This window comes from Callionymus lyra, chromosome 5, assembly GCF_982586985.1.
Source record: "Callionymus lyra chromosome 5, fCalLyr1.hap1.1, whole genome shotgun sequence".
Classification (NCBI taxonomy): domain Eukaryota; kingdom Metazoa; phylum Chordata; class Actinopteri; order Syngnathiformes; family Callionymidae; genus Callionymus; species Callionymus lyra.
In genome coordinates this window covers 29,622,252-29,634,701 of record NC_141822.1, presented here as the reverse complement: position 1 = coordinate 29,634,701, position 12,450 = coordinate 29,622,252, and the positions used below count along the sequence as shown (strand labels likewise).

Here is a 12,450-nt window from a genome sequence, read left to right as displayed (position 1 = left end):
AATTCAAATGCTTTATTTAACTTTCATATTGAATAAAACGGTTTTTTTACCGACTCAATCTTGTTACATGACTTTATTATTTCGTTCATGAGCAGTATGATACTTGTGAATATTAAAGCCTTTCGCTGCAGTGATTTTCTTCAACATAAATGTCTTTTTCGTAACTAATGACAATAAAAAAAATAAAAGAATAACATATTAAAACAATAATATTAATACTAGTATTAATATTAATACTATAAACAGCCTTTTTATTTTCTTCCTTTAGGTATAAAACCGTATAAATTATATTTTAATCAGTTCTCAGTTGGCTAGAACTGCTTATTGAAAATCGTCTGTAAACTGTAAATGGCGAAACAAATAATCCATTTTTATATGTATTTCCTCTATTATATGACGCTAGCCGTGTCACCATCAACACTAAAGTCATTTTGGCTTTGAAGGCCGCGTGCTTTAATGTGGAATTTTTAGTTTGTTGTACGTCACATCCGGTAGCAGTGGATCTTCACAACATCACTCCAGGGCCAGAGCGGCGGTAGCTCGCTCTCTTACATCTTAAATAGAACCTTTAAACTCAGATTTAAAATGTCGGACACGGTAAGTCAGACATGTTTCTAACTCTTGGTTGTTTTTAATTTGTGTCAAGTTATTAATTAATTTAGAAAAACAATCAGATGGTTACATTATCTAAGATGCTAGCCATTAGCTTCAGGCCTCCTTTCTGTTTAGTTTTGGGTTTAAATGTGGACGGAGAAATGCTCGGCGTTTAAGATGCAAGATAAACGTCAACATTAAATGACGTCTAATGACTGCGTTAGTGAATCCCAAATATACCTTACACCTTTTTACGTTTGTTTTTGTTTTTAGGAGACTAAACCATCGAGCCAAGATGGGGGGGACAAGAAGGACGGCGAATACATCAAATTAAAAGTGATCGGACAGGTAAGAACAACTCGATGGACTATGTTTTCTTGTTTAGTTTAATATACATTCATTAAACGACTTTCATTCTTAATTGTAACGCAGCTGGCTCAAGTAAAATAAACCTTCAGACTCGCTGTAAACCCGTATTATATATAGCCGGCCATAGAACTGAACGTCTTCCTCTCCATGTACATAATATTGTTGACTTTAGTAACTATAGTAATTCTGTTAAATAGAGGTACATTTCAGTCTTTGATAGTGACACCTTTATGACAGTGAATCTAGTTGATTTTACCTTTTAGGATAATAGGTTTAGGTTAGGTAGAACTTTATTAATCCCTCAGGAGGTCTGCTTCGGGATTTTTTTTTTCCAAGTAGCATACAGCCATTATTCATAAAAATAAAATAAGAACAAGAACAAAGAGAAATTAAGAGAAAGAACAAGATGATACAATCTAAGACTAAAGATAAAGAACCTAGATCAAAGAAAAAGAACAAAGACAAAGGATACAAAGACTAACATAGAATAGAACATAATGATACTTAGAATAGTTTATGATTCAATATAAAAAAAAATCTTTGTTTCTGTCTGTGTTGCACATTTGTTTGGCCGCAGAGATTATTGCAACAGTGATTGATTAAAAAAAGAAACGATGCAAGCTTTCTAAAATAAAAATAAAGCATGATAAACTAGACTGACTATCAATATACTGAATTTCAGACACACACGTCAACACAAATAGTAATAGTAACCTAACCTAAAACCTCATTACGAAATAATCTAGATTGGAACTGGCTCAGATGGGCCGGATCTTTAAATGAAATTATTCTTGTGATATTGTTACCACCGAAGTGGGCATGATGGCGAGCCACTTATCCATGTGGTCATTGGAGACTCAAGTTAGAGCTTGTGTAAATAGACGGGGCTACATCATTTAAATAACGAACGGGAAAGAAAAGACTTGGATGTTACTTGTATGGATGTGTAAAGGCTTCTGATTCATCCACCTGGAAATGTGAGATGATACGAAATCCTTTTCACACATTCCCTGTAGCTTTTCTACGTGTTTTCCCTGATTTACGTTGACTTCGCTAACATCAAAGCTAACCCTTGTCATGCTTGTGACCTTTTATCTTTAGGACAGCAGTGAAATCCATTTTAAGGTGAAAATGACAACACACCTGAAGAAATTAAAGGAGTCTTACAGCCAGAGACAGGTGAAGGAAGAACCATTGGTTTGCTTGTCATCAATAGATGGATTACCACAATATCAATACCACATTTCTTTTCCCAGGGTGTGCCAGCAAATACGTTACGGTTTCTCTTCGAAGGACAGAGAATTGCAGACAACCAAACTCCCAAAGAGGTAATAACCTTCAGTCAACCTGTCTCATGTCGTATGACTATATAACAACACAAGGGACACCACAAACACATTTGTTTTCTGCCATGTATTGTATTGATATATATAGTGGCCTAGGACAGCCAACAATAGACCAATATTTGATATGGTTGGTACGGTACATTGGTAAAATGACATTAAGAGATATACATTTAACTGGAAACCATTTTTGAGAAACCGTAGATGTTGTGTACAAGTGAAACCCAGAAAACACTATTTTAATATGGATATAGTTACAGATTCCCATTTTATTAAACCCACCTGAACCATATGCTTATGGGACTCGATTATTAGCAATTCACAATTTCCTACCAAACTTTAGTTACTCTTGCCCTGATATCACTTTAAGTAAATACAGGTGAAACTGAAACTGCTGCCCATTGTTGTGAGGCGGGTGGGGGGGACAGATGGCTGAATGGAGGATCTTGGGGAGTGTAGACATGGAGGAGACCAGAGGGACATTTGGGGGCAAGGTTGTGGATGACTTTGAAAGTAGAGAGGAAGATTTTGTATTGTATGTGTGATTGAACTGGGAGCCAGTAGAGCTGTTGCAGTACAGGAGGGATGTGATGGATGGAGGGGGTTCTGGTGATGATGCAGGCAGCTGAGTTTTGGACCAGTTGAAGTTTATGTAGGGATTTCTGGGGGAGGCCGAAGAGAAGAGAGTTGCAATAATCTAGACGGGAAGTGACGAGGCTGTGTACGAGGATGCCGGCAGTTTGAGTGGGGAGGGAACGACAGAGGCAGTTGATGGTGTGCATTTCATACATTGGTTTCACCTTGTAAATGTAATTGCTTGAATAAACAAACCTTTGCACAAATTCCTTTTGAGTTTCACCTGTATATTACAAAACATTTTGGTTTCTGCACTCGTTTTAAACACAAGAGGGTGAAATTGAACGAAAATTTGGCAGTAAAGAAAGGTGACTCTGATCCAATATTGACAAAGATGCTGGTACCACCAACATCTGGGTACGTTGAGAGATCAGTTGACCAGGATAAATCCTCCTGAAATAAAACGAAGTTTACACAGAGCAGCAGAAATTAATTAATTTGTTTTTTGTTAAACTTCGCCAAATGCAGACCTCTGACTGTATTTATGTGGCCAAATTAGGTCATAGTAAAACTATAAAAGTGATCGTGTTTAAATGTTACTTATGGCCAAACAATTTATCTTATCTAATTGATTATATAACTTGTTGAAGTTTGTTGAATATGTTTTTAAATAAAGTGTTTCTGTGTCATATTTTCTAATTGTATGTATTTGAAGGGAGCCATTGCACTATAAAAAAAGAAAGTGTATAAAATGTTTTTTCTTAAAAAATATTTATAATGCTCTATAATTTTTTCCATTTTAAGTTCTCCATTCATATTGACCTTACAGTGTATAATGTGGCCCCTAACCAAAACCCTTGAGAATATGTAAGAACCGCCTAGGAGACGAACAGGAAGTGCCCTGTTACCTCACAGCTGCTGTTTCTTAGCATGTGCTGTTTCGCCACAGAGGTGAGGTTAAGTTGGTCTAACAAAACTCTCTCTTACAGCTGGGGATGGAGGACGAGGACGTCATCGAGGTGTATCAAGAACAGACTGGCGGGCTTTGGAATGATTAAAACCCACCACACGTACACATATTATGTAATTTTGTATTTTATGTTGGATGTATGGTGTTCATTTGCGTCATGTTTCCAAACATTTGGGCCATTTGGGGCTTCCAAGCATTTTGGATGCACAATATACAGACAAGGGCAGAGAATGGCAACGCTGCGAGTAATTTGTATTTGGTGTTCCTCGCAGGATATTAGGAATGGTTTGCTAAACACCGGTGTGGTTCTGAATGCAGGAGTATGCTGCCTTCATCCACGTCCTCTTGTGTCTGTGTTTAGCTGTTTGCCTTTTGCTTTAATACAGTCAAATGTGCGAGTACACATCCAAATGTTTTTACATTCACCTCTGACATGAACATTTGCCATGTATGACCTTTGATGAATACTCATAAGTAAACATTTTTTTAAATAAATGCTGTCATGTCAATGTCAAGTATTGCTGTGTTGTGTGAAGCCATGTGTTAAGGGTCAGGCTCACTCAGCCTGTGTTTCCACTTTTTAATGTGAACACAAGGTTGAACACAGGGCAATCTTTTAATTTTGATCTTTGTTCTTTTAAATTGTGTCGATCTAGCAGCATTCCAGTACATTCTCAGTGTTATTACTGGCAGATCTGGACGATGCTGATCTGTTTCCATTCTATTCAAATCAGAAAGATGACTTTATTATTTGTTAGAATTTTGTGTGAATAGAAAGAGAAATCCTACCTTTTTTAAAAGTATACCAATCGTTTGGTGAAGAAAACTTAAAAGAAAGTCGATTATCATTGGAACTGTGCTGTGCAACAGCACCCCCTACAGACACTACTTTTCACATTTCAGAAGGTCAAAAACACATCTCGAACAAATAATTTCAAATGAATTAATTAAAATTCTAATTTAAAAAAAGCACCCATTTGACATTATATGATAAACCACTGGTCGTCCTTGTGTTCATGAAGAATCTAGTCCTGCCTCCTGACTGACGCCCCCTTCTGGCTCGGAAATGCTCCGCATGGCGGCGGGCCTGCGATCTTGTGGCAGGCTCTCCAGCAGACAGGCCAGCTGCTCCTCACCAAGCTTGATCTTGTCCTCCAACCTCCGCTGCTCAATAATCAGCGCGGATTTCATCTTGATAAAATGATGGTAGTCGTCCAGGCTTTCAGAGTCCAGATGGTCCGCCATGATCGCAGACACAACACTTTCCCGTCGGTCCAAGTTCTCCTTCAGTTCCTTGGCATCCTCATGCTGCCGCAATAGAAGCGTCCTTTTCTCCGTCAGCGTTCTCTACAATGACAGAAGAAGTGATCAAGATCTGTGGAGCTGTCACACTTTTAACATCTACCTTCTCCTCCATCGAATCCTCTTCATCCAGGCTGTCGAGGGCGTTGTCCACGCGAGCGAGACGTCCTGACAGGGAGAGCAGCAGACTCACCACTTTGTCCAGGTCGCCAACAAACATGCGAAAACGCCCCAGCTGGTTGGAGAGGCAGAATTGTTTGACCGTGGCGTCCACCTGCTGACCAAGGGCTTCGTTGTCCTCCACGTCCTCCTGAAGACTGTGGCGCGCCTCCTTCAGAACCTGCAGCTTCTTTGCCAGACTTAGAATCAACTCGTGCTGGAAGAGAAACACAGATATTTCATCCATATTCATGTAAATATGGTGAGCCATATATCCCATAGGGATTTTGTTCAGCTGTTTGCTAAAATATTTTCACCACTTTTTGACTCTCCTGACCACAAATAAATCTAGAATGGGAGATACTGGGGCAGAGAACAAGAGATGGTCAACTAACGCGAAGAAGACTGACCAGGGAGGACAATCAGGATGGTTTAAAACAAATAAGAAGAAAAACATTCACCTTCTTATCAACCAAGTTACCGTCCTGCTCCTCCTGTTCCTCCACGTGCATCTCCTTCATCTTGATCAACAGCTCAGCTTTGGGGGCCGATGTGTTGTAGTAGGACGAGCTGGGGACCAGCAAGGAGACCGGTGTAGCCAACGAGCCTTCTTCCTCATCCACCCTGATGAGAAATATGGAGCAAGAACTGTGAGTTGTACTTGAGATAATGTTGAGTGGAATGGCAGAAGTAGAGGGAGGAGACAGTGACAAAGTGTAAAAAAAACATCGGCCTCAGACTTGAGCGACTGCTACCTGAGAACGGTGTGTAGTCCGGGGCCACTAGAGGTCCAGCATTGATTAGGGACATCTTCACGTGGATGGTCTGTGGAAGCTCTTCTCTTGTCCAGCACATCCGCCAGGTCTTCACCCACCATGTCTCTCACAAGGTAGTCTCTGTTGTTATCCTCTTCAGAGGTCTGATCCTGCACCGACAGTGTTCGCTCAGGGCCTGGATGTTGCAGAGCTGGCTGCAGGTCTACAGGGGTTCTGGTTAAGATGAGGGTCTCATTGCAGGAGAAAGTCTCAGTGTCTGATGATGAGCTGCTCTCAGGGTAGATCTCATCAGGATGTTTGCTTCCAGCTGTTCTTTTATCCAGCGCTCCCTGTGAAAATGTTGAGCCTTCACACCTTCAAAAAGGAGAGAAGAAGTTAAACAAGTGGCCTCGGCATTTCTAGCATAAGAATTCACATCTTGAATTCCTACTTTGATTTAAAAATAATTATATATGAATCCAATCTGAAAATAATATAGACTGTTAAGATAAACACTAGATTGACTGAGACTGATCTATTCATTATTTTCATTTTGACCCAAGTTATCTCAGTGAACTGTTTTTTTCACTCTCATCTATGTATCTGAGGTCTGTGGATCAGAATCTACTTATGGTTCCTCACACACGGTTCAGGACCAGAGGAGAGAAATCCTTCCAGGCTGTTGCTCCTAAGCTTTGGAACAATCTTCCTCTCCCTCTGTGTTTGATGGATCTACTGACATGTTAAGACACTTTTATTTGTGCAGGCTTTTTAACTAAGTATTGTTTTGTTGTTTAAGCGCTTTGAAAGCCCATTAGTGATTGAAGTATTTCGTCCATAAACAAAAATATACTTTCCTACCAGTGCTACCAGTCCAGGCTCAGACCTTCAGTAAAATATCAGTACCAGAATTCTCTGGAACAAATAATGATCGACTATAATGGAAAATGAAAAAGTATATTTTATCTTATATTATTCATTAATATTTATCTATGGTTTGAATTTCATATTTTGTACTGTTTGCTACCATCAATGAAGTTTCTAATTTATCCTAAGAACACAATTGGTTTGACCCAGGTCAATAAGTTGTAGCTTCAATAACATTCTGACCACCAGAAGAACCAGTTAATATACTACGAGAACTAATAAAATAATAATAATAATATAGAATTAATAATATCACCTTTATTAACCTATTAAACCGTTCTATTCAATGGGCCATTTTTCAGAAAGCTGAAGTTTTAACTCTTCATTTTGAACATGCAGATAGAATCCATGGAAAGTGTGTTTTTGCCTCAATGAGAAAAAACAGTGTGTTGTTGAAGGAAATCTGTGGCGAAAGAATAGAATTGCATTTACATTAGCTTTTTAAATAAAAAACTTCATAAATACTGTATATAATTTGTGCGACTGTGATCTCTTTTAGCGTGACACCCTTGCAATAGAGTTAGAAATGGCTTCTTCTCATAAGATGTAAAGCAGACGGTGGTGACAACCCTGGGTCTTCTCAGGGGCTAATCTTGTTGACGTGAGTTAGCGAAGGAGCACAAGGAAATGTAAGCTTCTTACCTGGGGGGTGTGTCTTCTTGTTCGCACAAAACTGGTGGTCTGTCCATCAAACTCGCTAACCTGGGGGAGGGACAAGGCTCCATCGCTGACCCCACCATCGAGGTCTGAGTGTTTGGATCTTGTACCGTGTCTCTGTGATCTGGTTTGGGAGATATGCCTCGGCCAGCAGACGTGGGGCAACAATCTAAGGCAGGGCGTTCAGATGGGCATTCCTGAGTGAAACATGTGGTTTGTTGCTCTAAATGTGACCTGGGTAGTGGCTGGATTTCCAAACCAACTGTTTCCAGGCGAGATGGACAGGCAGGGTCGATCCTGGGTCTGTGGCGAGAGCTGCGGTCCAGTTGGATTACAGTCTTCTCCCTACAGAACGAAAGTGTGACAACATGATCACTAAAACACTCTATGATGAAATTATGAAAAGTAACTTTTACCTCAAATTGTGACTTCTCTGGGAGTCTGGACAGGTAGAAGAAATATACTGCAAAATAAGTGTTGCATCATTTGAATAACTTCGCAATATTTACATTTTCAAAGAGGTAGGAAAAAAAATTGACTTATAATCACCTGTGAATTCAAGTCTTCATGCGAAGAGGAACTGGATCTGTCGTGGACGCACATGGAGGTGCCTTCCATATCTGCATCCAGGATATTCTCCGCAGAGTGAAACCTTCCTGATCGGGCCTCTGATGATTTCTTCTGCTGACTCCATTTGAAGCTTCCAAGTGTCATCTGCTCCACAGACATCTGTTTGTGTTGCAGACTAAGGCAGCTAGGATAAGCGTTCGCTCTTAGGCTGGTCCCTTTGTACTTGTGAGCCAATTTTTTCTCCAAGTCTGTATTTTTGCTTGTCTTTGGAACCGGTCTGGAGAACACTGGTCTGCCCTCTAAGAACTTCCTCTCCCTGAAGAACACACTTCCTTCAACACCCAGCTTGTGTATCTTGTCTGGCTCTGAAAAGGAGTGAGTTCGCCTGGCCAGGGAAGAGTTTTTGCATCCGTGGATGCGCCGCCTAAAAGCCTGAAACGACTCTGGTCCAAGAGGCTCCAGGTCTCGTCTTTGAAAGGAGGTAGCTTGAAGGACTCTGGCCTGGGCCTCTTTCAGATTGTCCTTGTAGGTGCTTGAATAGGAGTTGTAAGAAGACGCTAGAGTGGAGCTCCACTCCTCCTCCTCCACATGTCCACTCAGGATGGCATCACTTCGGCTCCTTTGCAGCTGTGCTTGCTTCTTCCTCAGGTCATTGCGATGACTTGTTGAATAGCGGTTGGTGCATTGAGCACCTGTGTCAGTGGCTGTAACGCTCAACATAGTCTGAGTGCCTGCGATTGTCTGCTTTTCAAGCAGACCTCTGTTCTCCTGAGCTGCCATGTAGAGTGGTTGCATTTTCTCTGCCGACCCCTTGTAGTTTTCTCGAGGCACCCATGGGTCATGCATGACATGTTTGTTCTGACCAATACTTTGATTTGTCAGGACTTTTCTTGAGGGAATTGATTTACTGTCAGCAGCACCCACTGCAGAAACACCTTGCAGTTTAAGTCCTTGATGGTTGTGATGGTGGTCGTAAAGACTGCTGCCTGGTTGAGAGTTAGCTTTGCTGTGTAGCCTGTGGTTCTTGTCCTCTTGTCCCTTCCTGTCTTCCATGCTAGCATGCCTGAACCCAAAACGTTTCTTTGTACCTCCAAACTGCGTGCTCTGAACGCTGTCCTCCAATGTGTTGTTAGCATCAGAGCTGGCGATGGGAGCCAAAGTGTGGCGCGATTGTTTTCCAGTAGGGGCGTCTGAGGGCAGGTCCTGAAGGCTGCGATAATAATTTTTGACACTATGACTCTTTGTGCTTGATGCAGATCTGCTCCGGGGGTGGAATAGACTGTTGTCGCAGGGTTGTAGCCCAGATACTTCGGCGTGAGTAACATCACTGCTAGATAGTGAGAGGTGTTTCTGCTGGTTGGCTGCAGCATCGGGGTGGAGGAGGTCACTTCTGGGGAGCGGGTTGAAACTCCATCTAGCCTCCAATCTTCTCTCTCGGTAGCATCTGAAGCTACTCTGCTTGTTAGTCTCTGTCAGTTTCTCAACAGATCCTGTCTGGACCACTTTAGACCCATCAGTACCTTTACAGTACGAAGATACCTGAGTGGCAATGTGACCGTCAGTGTACAATAAGGTAGGCGGGGCCTGCCACACTCGACCGACACTGGGGTTGAATCCTGAAGACACCTTGTATGTGAGCGGCTCCTCTTTCACCCCTTTATCCCGGTCCCAGTTTTCCCTTGTGCATAGATAGCTTTGCTGCTCAGGAGGAAATGAGGTCTCATTTGAGAGGCCTTTAAAGAAAATATTTTCAATGCTCGTTCTCTTTCTTTCAACGGTATGTATGGAGGACCTGGAGCCGCTAGGGAGGCAGCTGAACCTTGATTCTTTTTTGCTCTCTGGTTCACAAGGCTGATCAATGTTTCGGGAGTGTCTTGTCAACGATTCAGGTTGAACAGTCACATCCTCTTTCTCAACTTTAGTTGGTCCTGGTTGACCCTTCTGTTGACTCTGGGTGCCATGGTGCACTTGGACCCCTGACCTGAACATTGAAATGAAGACTCAAAATGTAATCAAGAGCTTACACTAGGAGAGGATGAAACTATTGTTGTCAGGCCTTCTTTAACAAATAACTAAATATTAACTATATACTAGTTGAATGCTTGTTTTCTCACCTGGTGTCATGTTTGTATTGCCAAACTTGTGTCGGGGAGGCTGCTCTCCTCGGGTCCTCTGGCTCCTCTGTCAGCTTGGAGGATTGCCAAGATTGTGGTCGCATGTTGAGCTCATTTTTCCTGCAGATGGTGACAACAAAAGCCCTCAGACAATGACTATCCAGCTGTCTGAGTCTCCTCCCTTTTCACTTGCAAGCCAATCATTTGTTACACAAGAAGAAATAAAGGATATTTAAACACACTGCAACTCATTTCACATCATGGTCATCAACAAATCATAATGACATTTCAAATAAAAAGAGAAAAAACAACATACCATTTGAATCTGTTCTTCCTACATGCAGGAAAGGTATCGATATCAATCAAGGAATGCATTCCAAAAACAAACATTTGGATGAACACTGTTGTTCTGGGAAATAGACTCTACATCGTATTTGTGCAGTACCTGATTGAGCTTCGTAAAATCTTTGTGAGAAAACTTGCCACGTGAACCTCAGACTCTGATGGCATCGTAGCTGCTGACACCACCTTAGTATCGATGCAGAGAGAAAAAGAGTACACCAGAACGAATACATGTAAGAATAACATATCATAATAACATATATAACATTATAGTTTTATTACATATATATTATTATAACATAGTTAATGTAACTCAAATGTGTTTTTTTCTTCATTAATATAAACTAAAGAAGCATATAGTTTACTTTTTTTAACAACATCGTATTGCTTTGGTTGGAAAATGCACAAGATCTTTTCATTGATTGTGAATTTTTTATTTTAAAGGTCAACTATTCTGAAAACCCAACTCTTCTGACTCACTCTCATATTTAAAATCCTCTCCAAGATGCAGTAAGTCTCTCATCATGACCATGTTTTGAACTTATTACTTTATAAAGTTCTTCCCCATTAGAAATCTCGGCGAACGAGCGGTTACAACAGCAGAGTCCATTATCATGTAATAATGACTTCACTCCTCCTCCAGCCAGCTGTAATCATGCCTGCTTTGTTTATACAATGAGTCACTTTGAGGAGGAGACTTAATGTATTGATGAAAAGCAGGGACAAATCTTGTTGTTTGACCAATCACAGCAGAGTGGGTGTGGTTATGGTAAACAACATTTAATCTTCAGAAAAAAAACGTTTTCAGTGGGTGGACATTAAGCACATTTTCTAATGTAAATATTATAATAAAAAGAGTTTTGTACAAACAGACACATACTGTACAATAGAGACGTTTAAATAAACACACTAGTTCTTTCACGTTAGTGTTTAAGTGGTAGAAAGTCCTGCTGCTACAGCCCTGAAGGAAGCTCAAGACCAAAGAGTCAGATATACAGTATATGGTTGTGAGGACAGGAATTATATTTTTGTGTCATGATCTCAATTGACAGGTTGTTTTGTGATGTCTAATGTGAGGATTGTTTTAATGTTATTAAATCAAATCTGTGTTGTGATCCTGCAGAGATTGAAAAGAATTCCATGATTTTCATTTATTTCCTATTTATTGATTGAATAAGCCATCCCGTCACACACACACTGCCCTTGCTTCTTTAGTCGGGAAACTACAATTCTATATATATCTTCAAAAAACCAAAAACAATTTGAGCAACGTAAAACACATTGTAGAAAAACTTAAAACATCTACTTCTTAATAATGACATGTAATGGATAACAAAAGATATTCCAACTTACTGCCTTGGTTTAATGAGGAAAATTTGGGGGTACGATTATTCCTCCTTACAAACTTTTTCAGTTCCTCCACTGGGTTCCACTACTCCAAGAGAGCTCCAGATTATGAAAAGGGGATTAGGGAACATGGGCGGGCCAACAGTGACTCTAATCTACTGTTTGCATTTCCGTGGATTGCAAAGGCTGATGGGATACCTGGAGTGAAAGCACAGCATTTAGAAAGATAAGACAACCTTTAGTTGTAATCTTTATTTCCACCAACTTTACATGACACAAACATTAGGAAGCAAGAAAGAAATCCAGACAATAAAGTTGACTAAAGTAATGCTTGTAGATATGACGAATTTTGAAACGTTAACATACCTGGTAACTTGTATATTTGGCATAGGCCAACAACATACAGTATGAGAAATTGAAGAATT

General features: G+C 40.5%; 2 protein-coding genes across 2 annotated transcripts; one reads left to right on the top strand and one right to left on the bottom strand.

Moving 5' to 3' along the window:
- The first annotated feature begins 470 nt into the window (after positions 1 to 470).
- sumo1 (small ubiquitin like modifier 1) lies at positions 471 to 4,367 on the top strand. The gene is made up of 5 exons (XM_087791828.1): positions 471 to 597; positions 868 to 942; positions 2,065 to 2,142; positions 2,220 to 2,291; positions 3,872 to 4,367. Exons 1-5 carry the CDS (start codon positions 586 to 588, stop codon positions 3,938 to 3,940), a joined length of 306 nt encoding a protein of 101 aa, XP_087647954.1. The 5' UTR covers positions 471 to 585; the 3' UTR covers positions 3,941 to 4,367.
- A 499-nt stretch (positions 4,368 to 4,866) lies between these two features.
- On the bottom strand, positions 4,867 to 10,858 carry LOC148080189 (protein Shroom2-like). Its single transcript, XM_087792384.1, has 10 exons — positions 10,782 to 10,858; positions 10,653 to 10,670; positions 10,337 to 10,456; positions 8,202 to 10,203; positions 7,887 to 7,997; positions 7,763 to 7,821; positions 6,069 to 6,443; positions 5,775 to 5,937; positions 5,258 to 5,530; positions 4,867 to 5,199 (listed from the first exon to the last, which is right to left on the bottom strand). The coding sequence occupies exons 1-10, from the start codon at positions 10,844 to 10,846 to the stop codon at positions 4,867 to 4,869; spliced, it is 3,519 nt and encodes a 1,172-aa protein (XP_087648510.1). The 5' UTR covers positions 10,847 to 10,858.
- Positions 10,859 to 12,450: the final 1,592 nt, after the last annotated feature.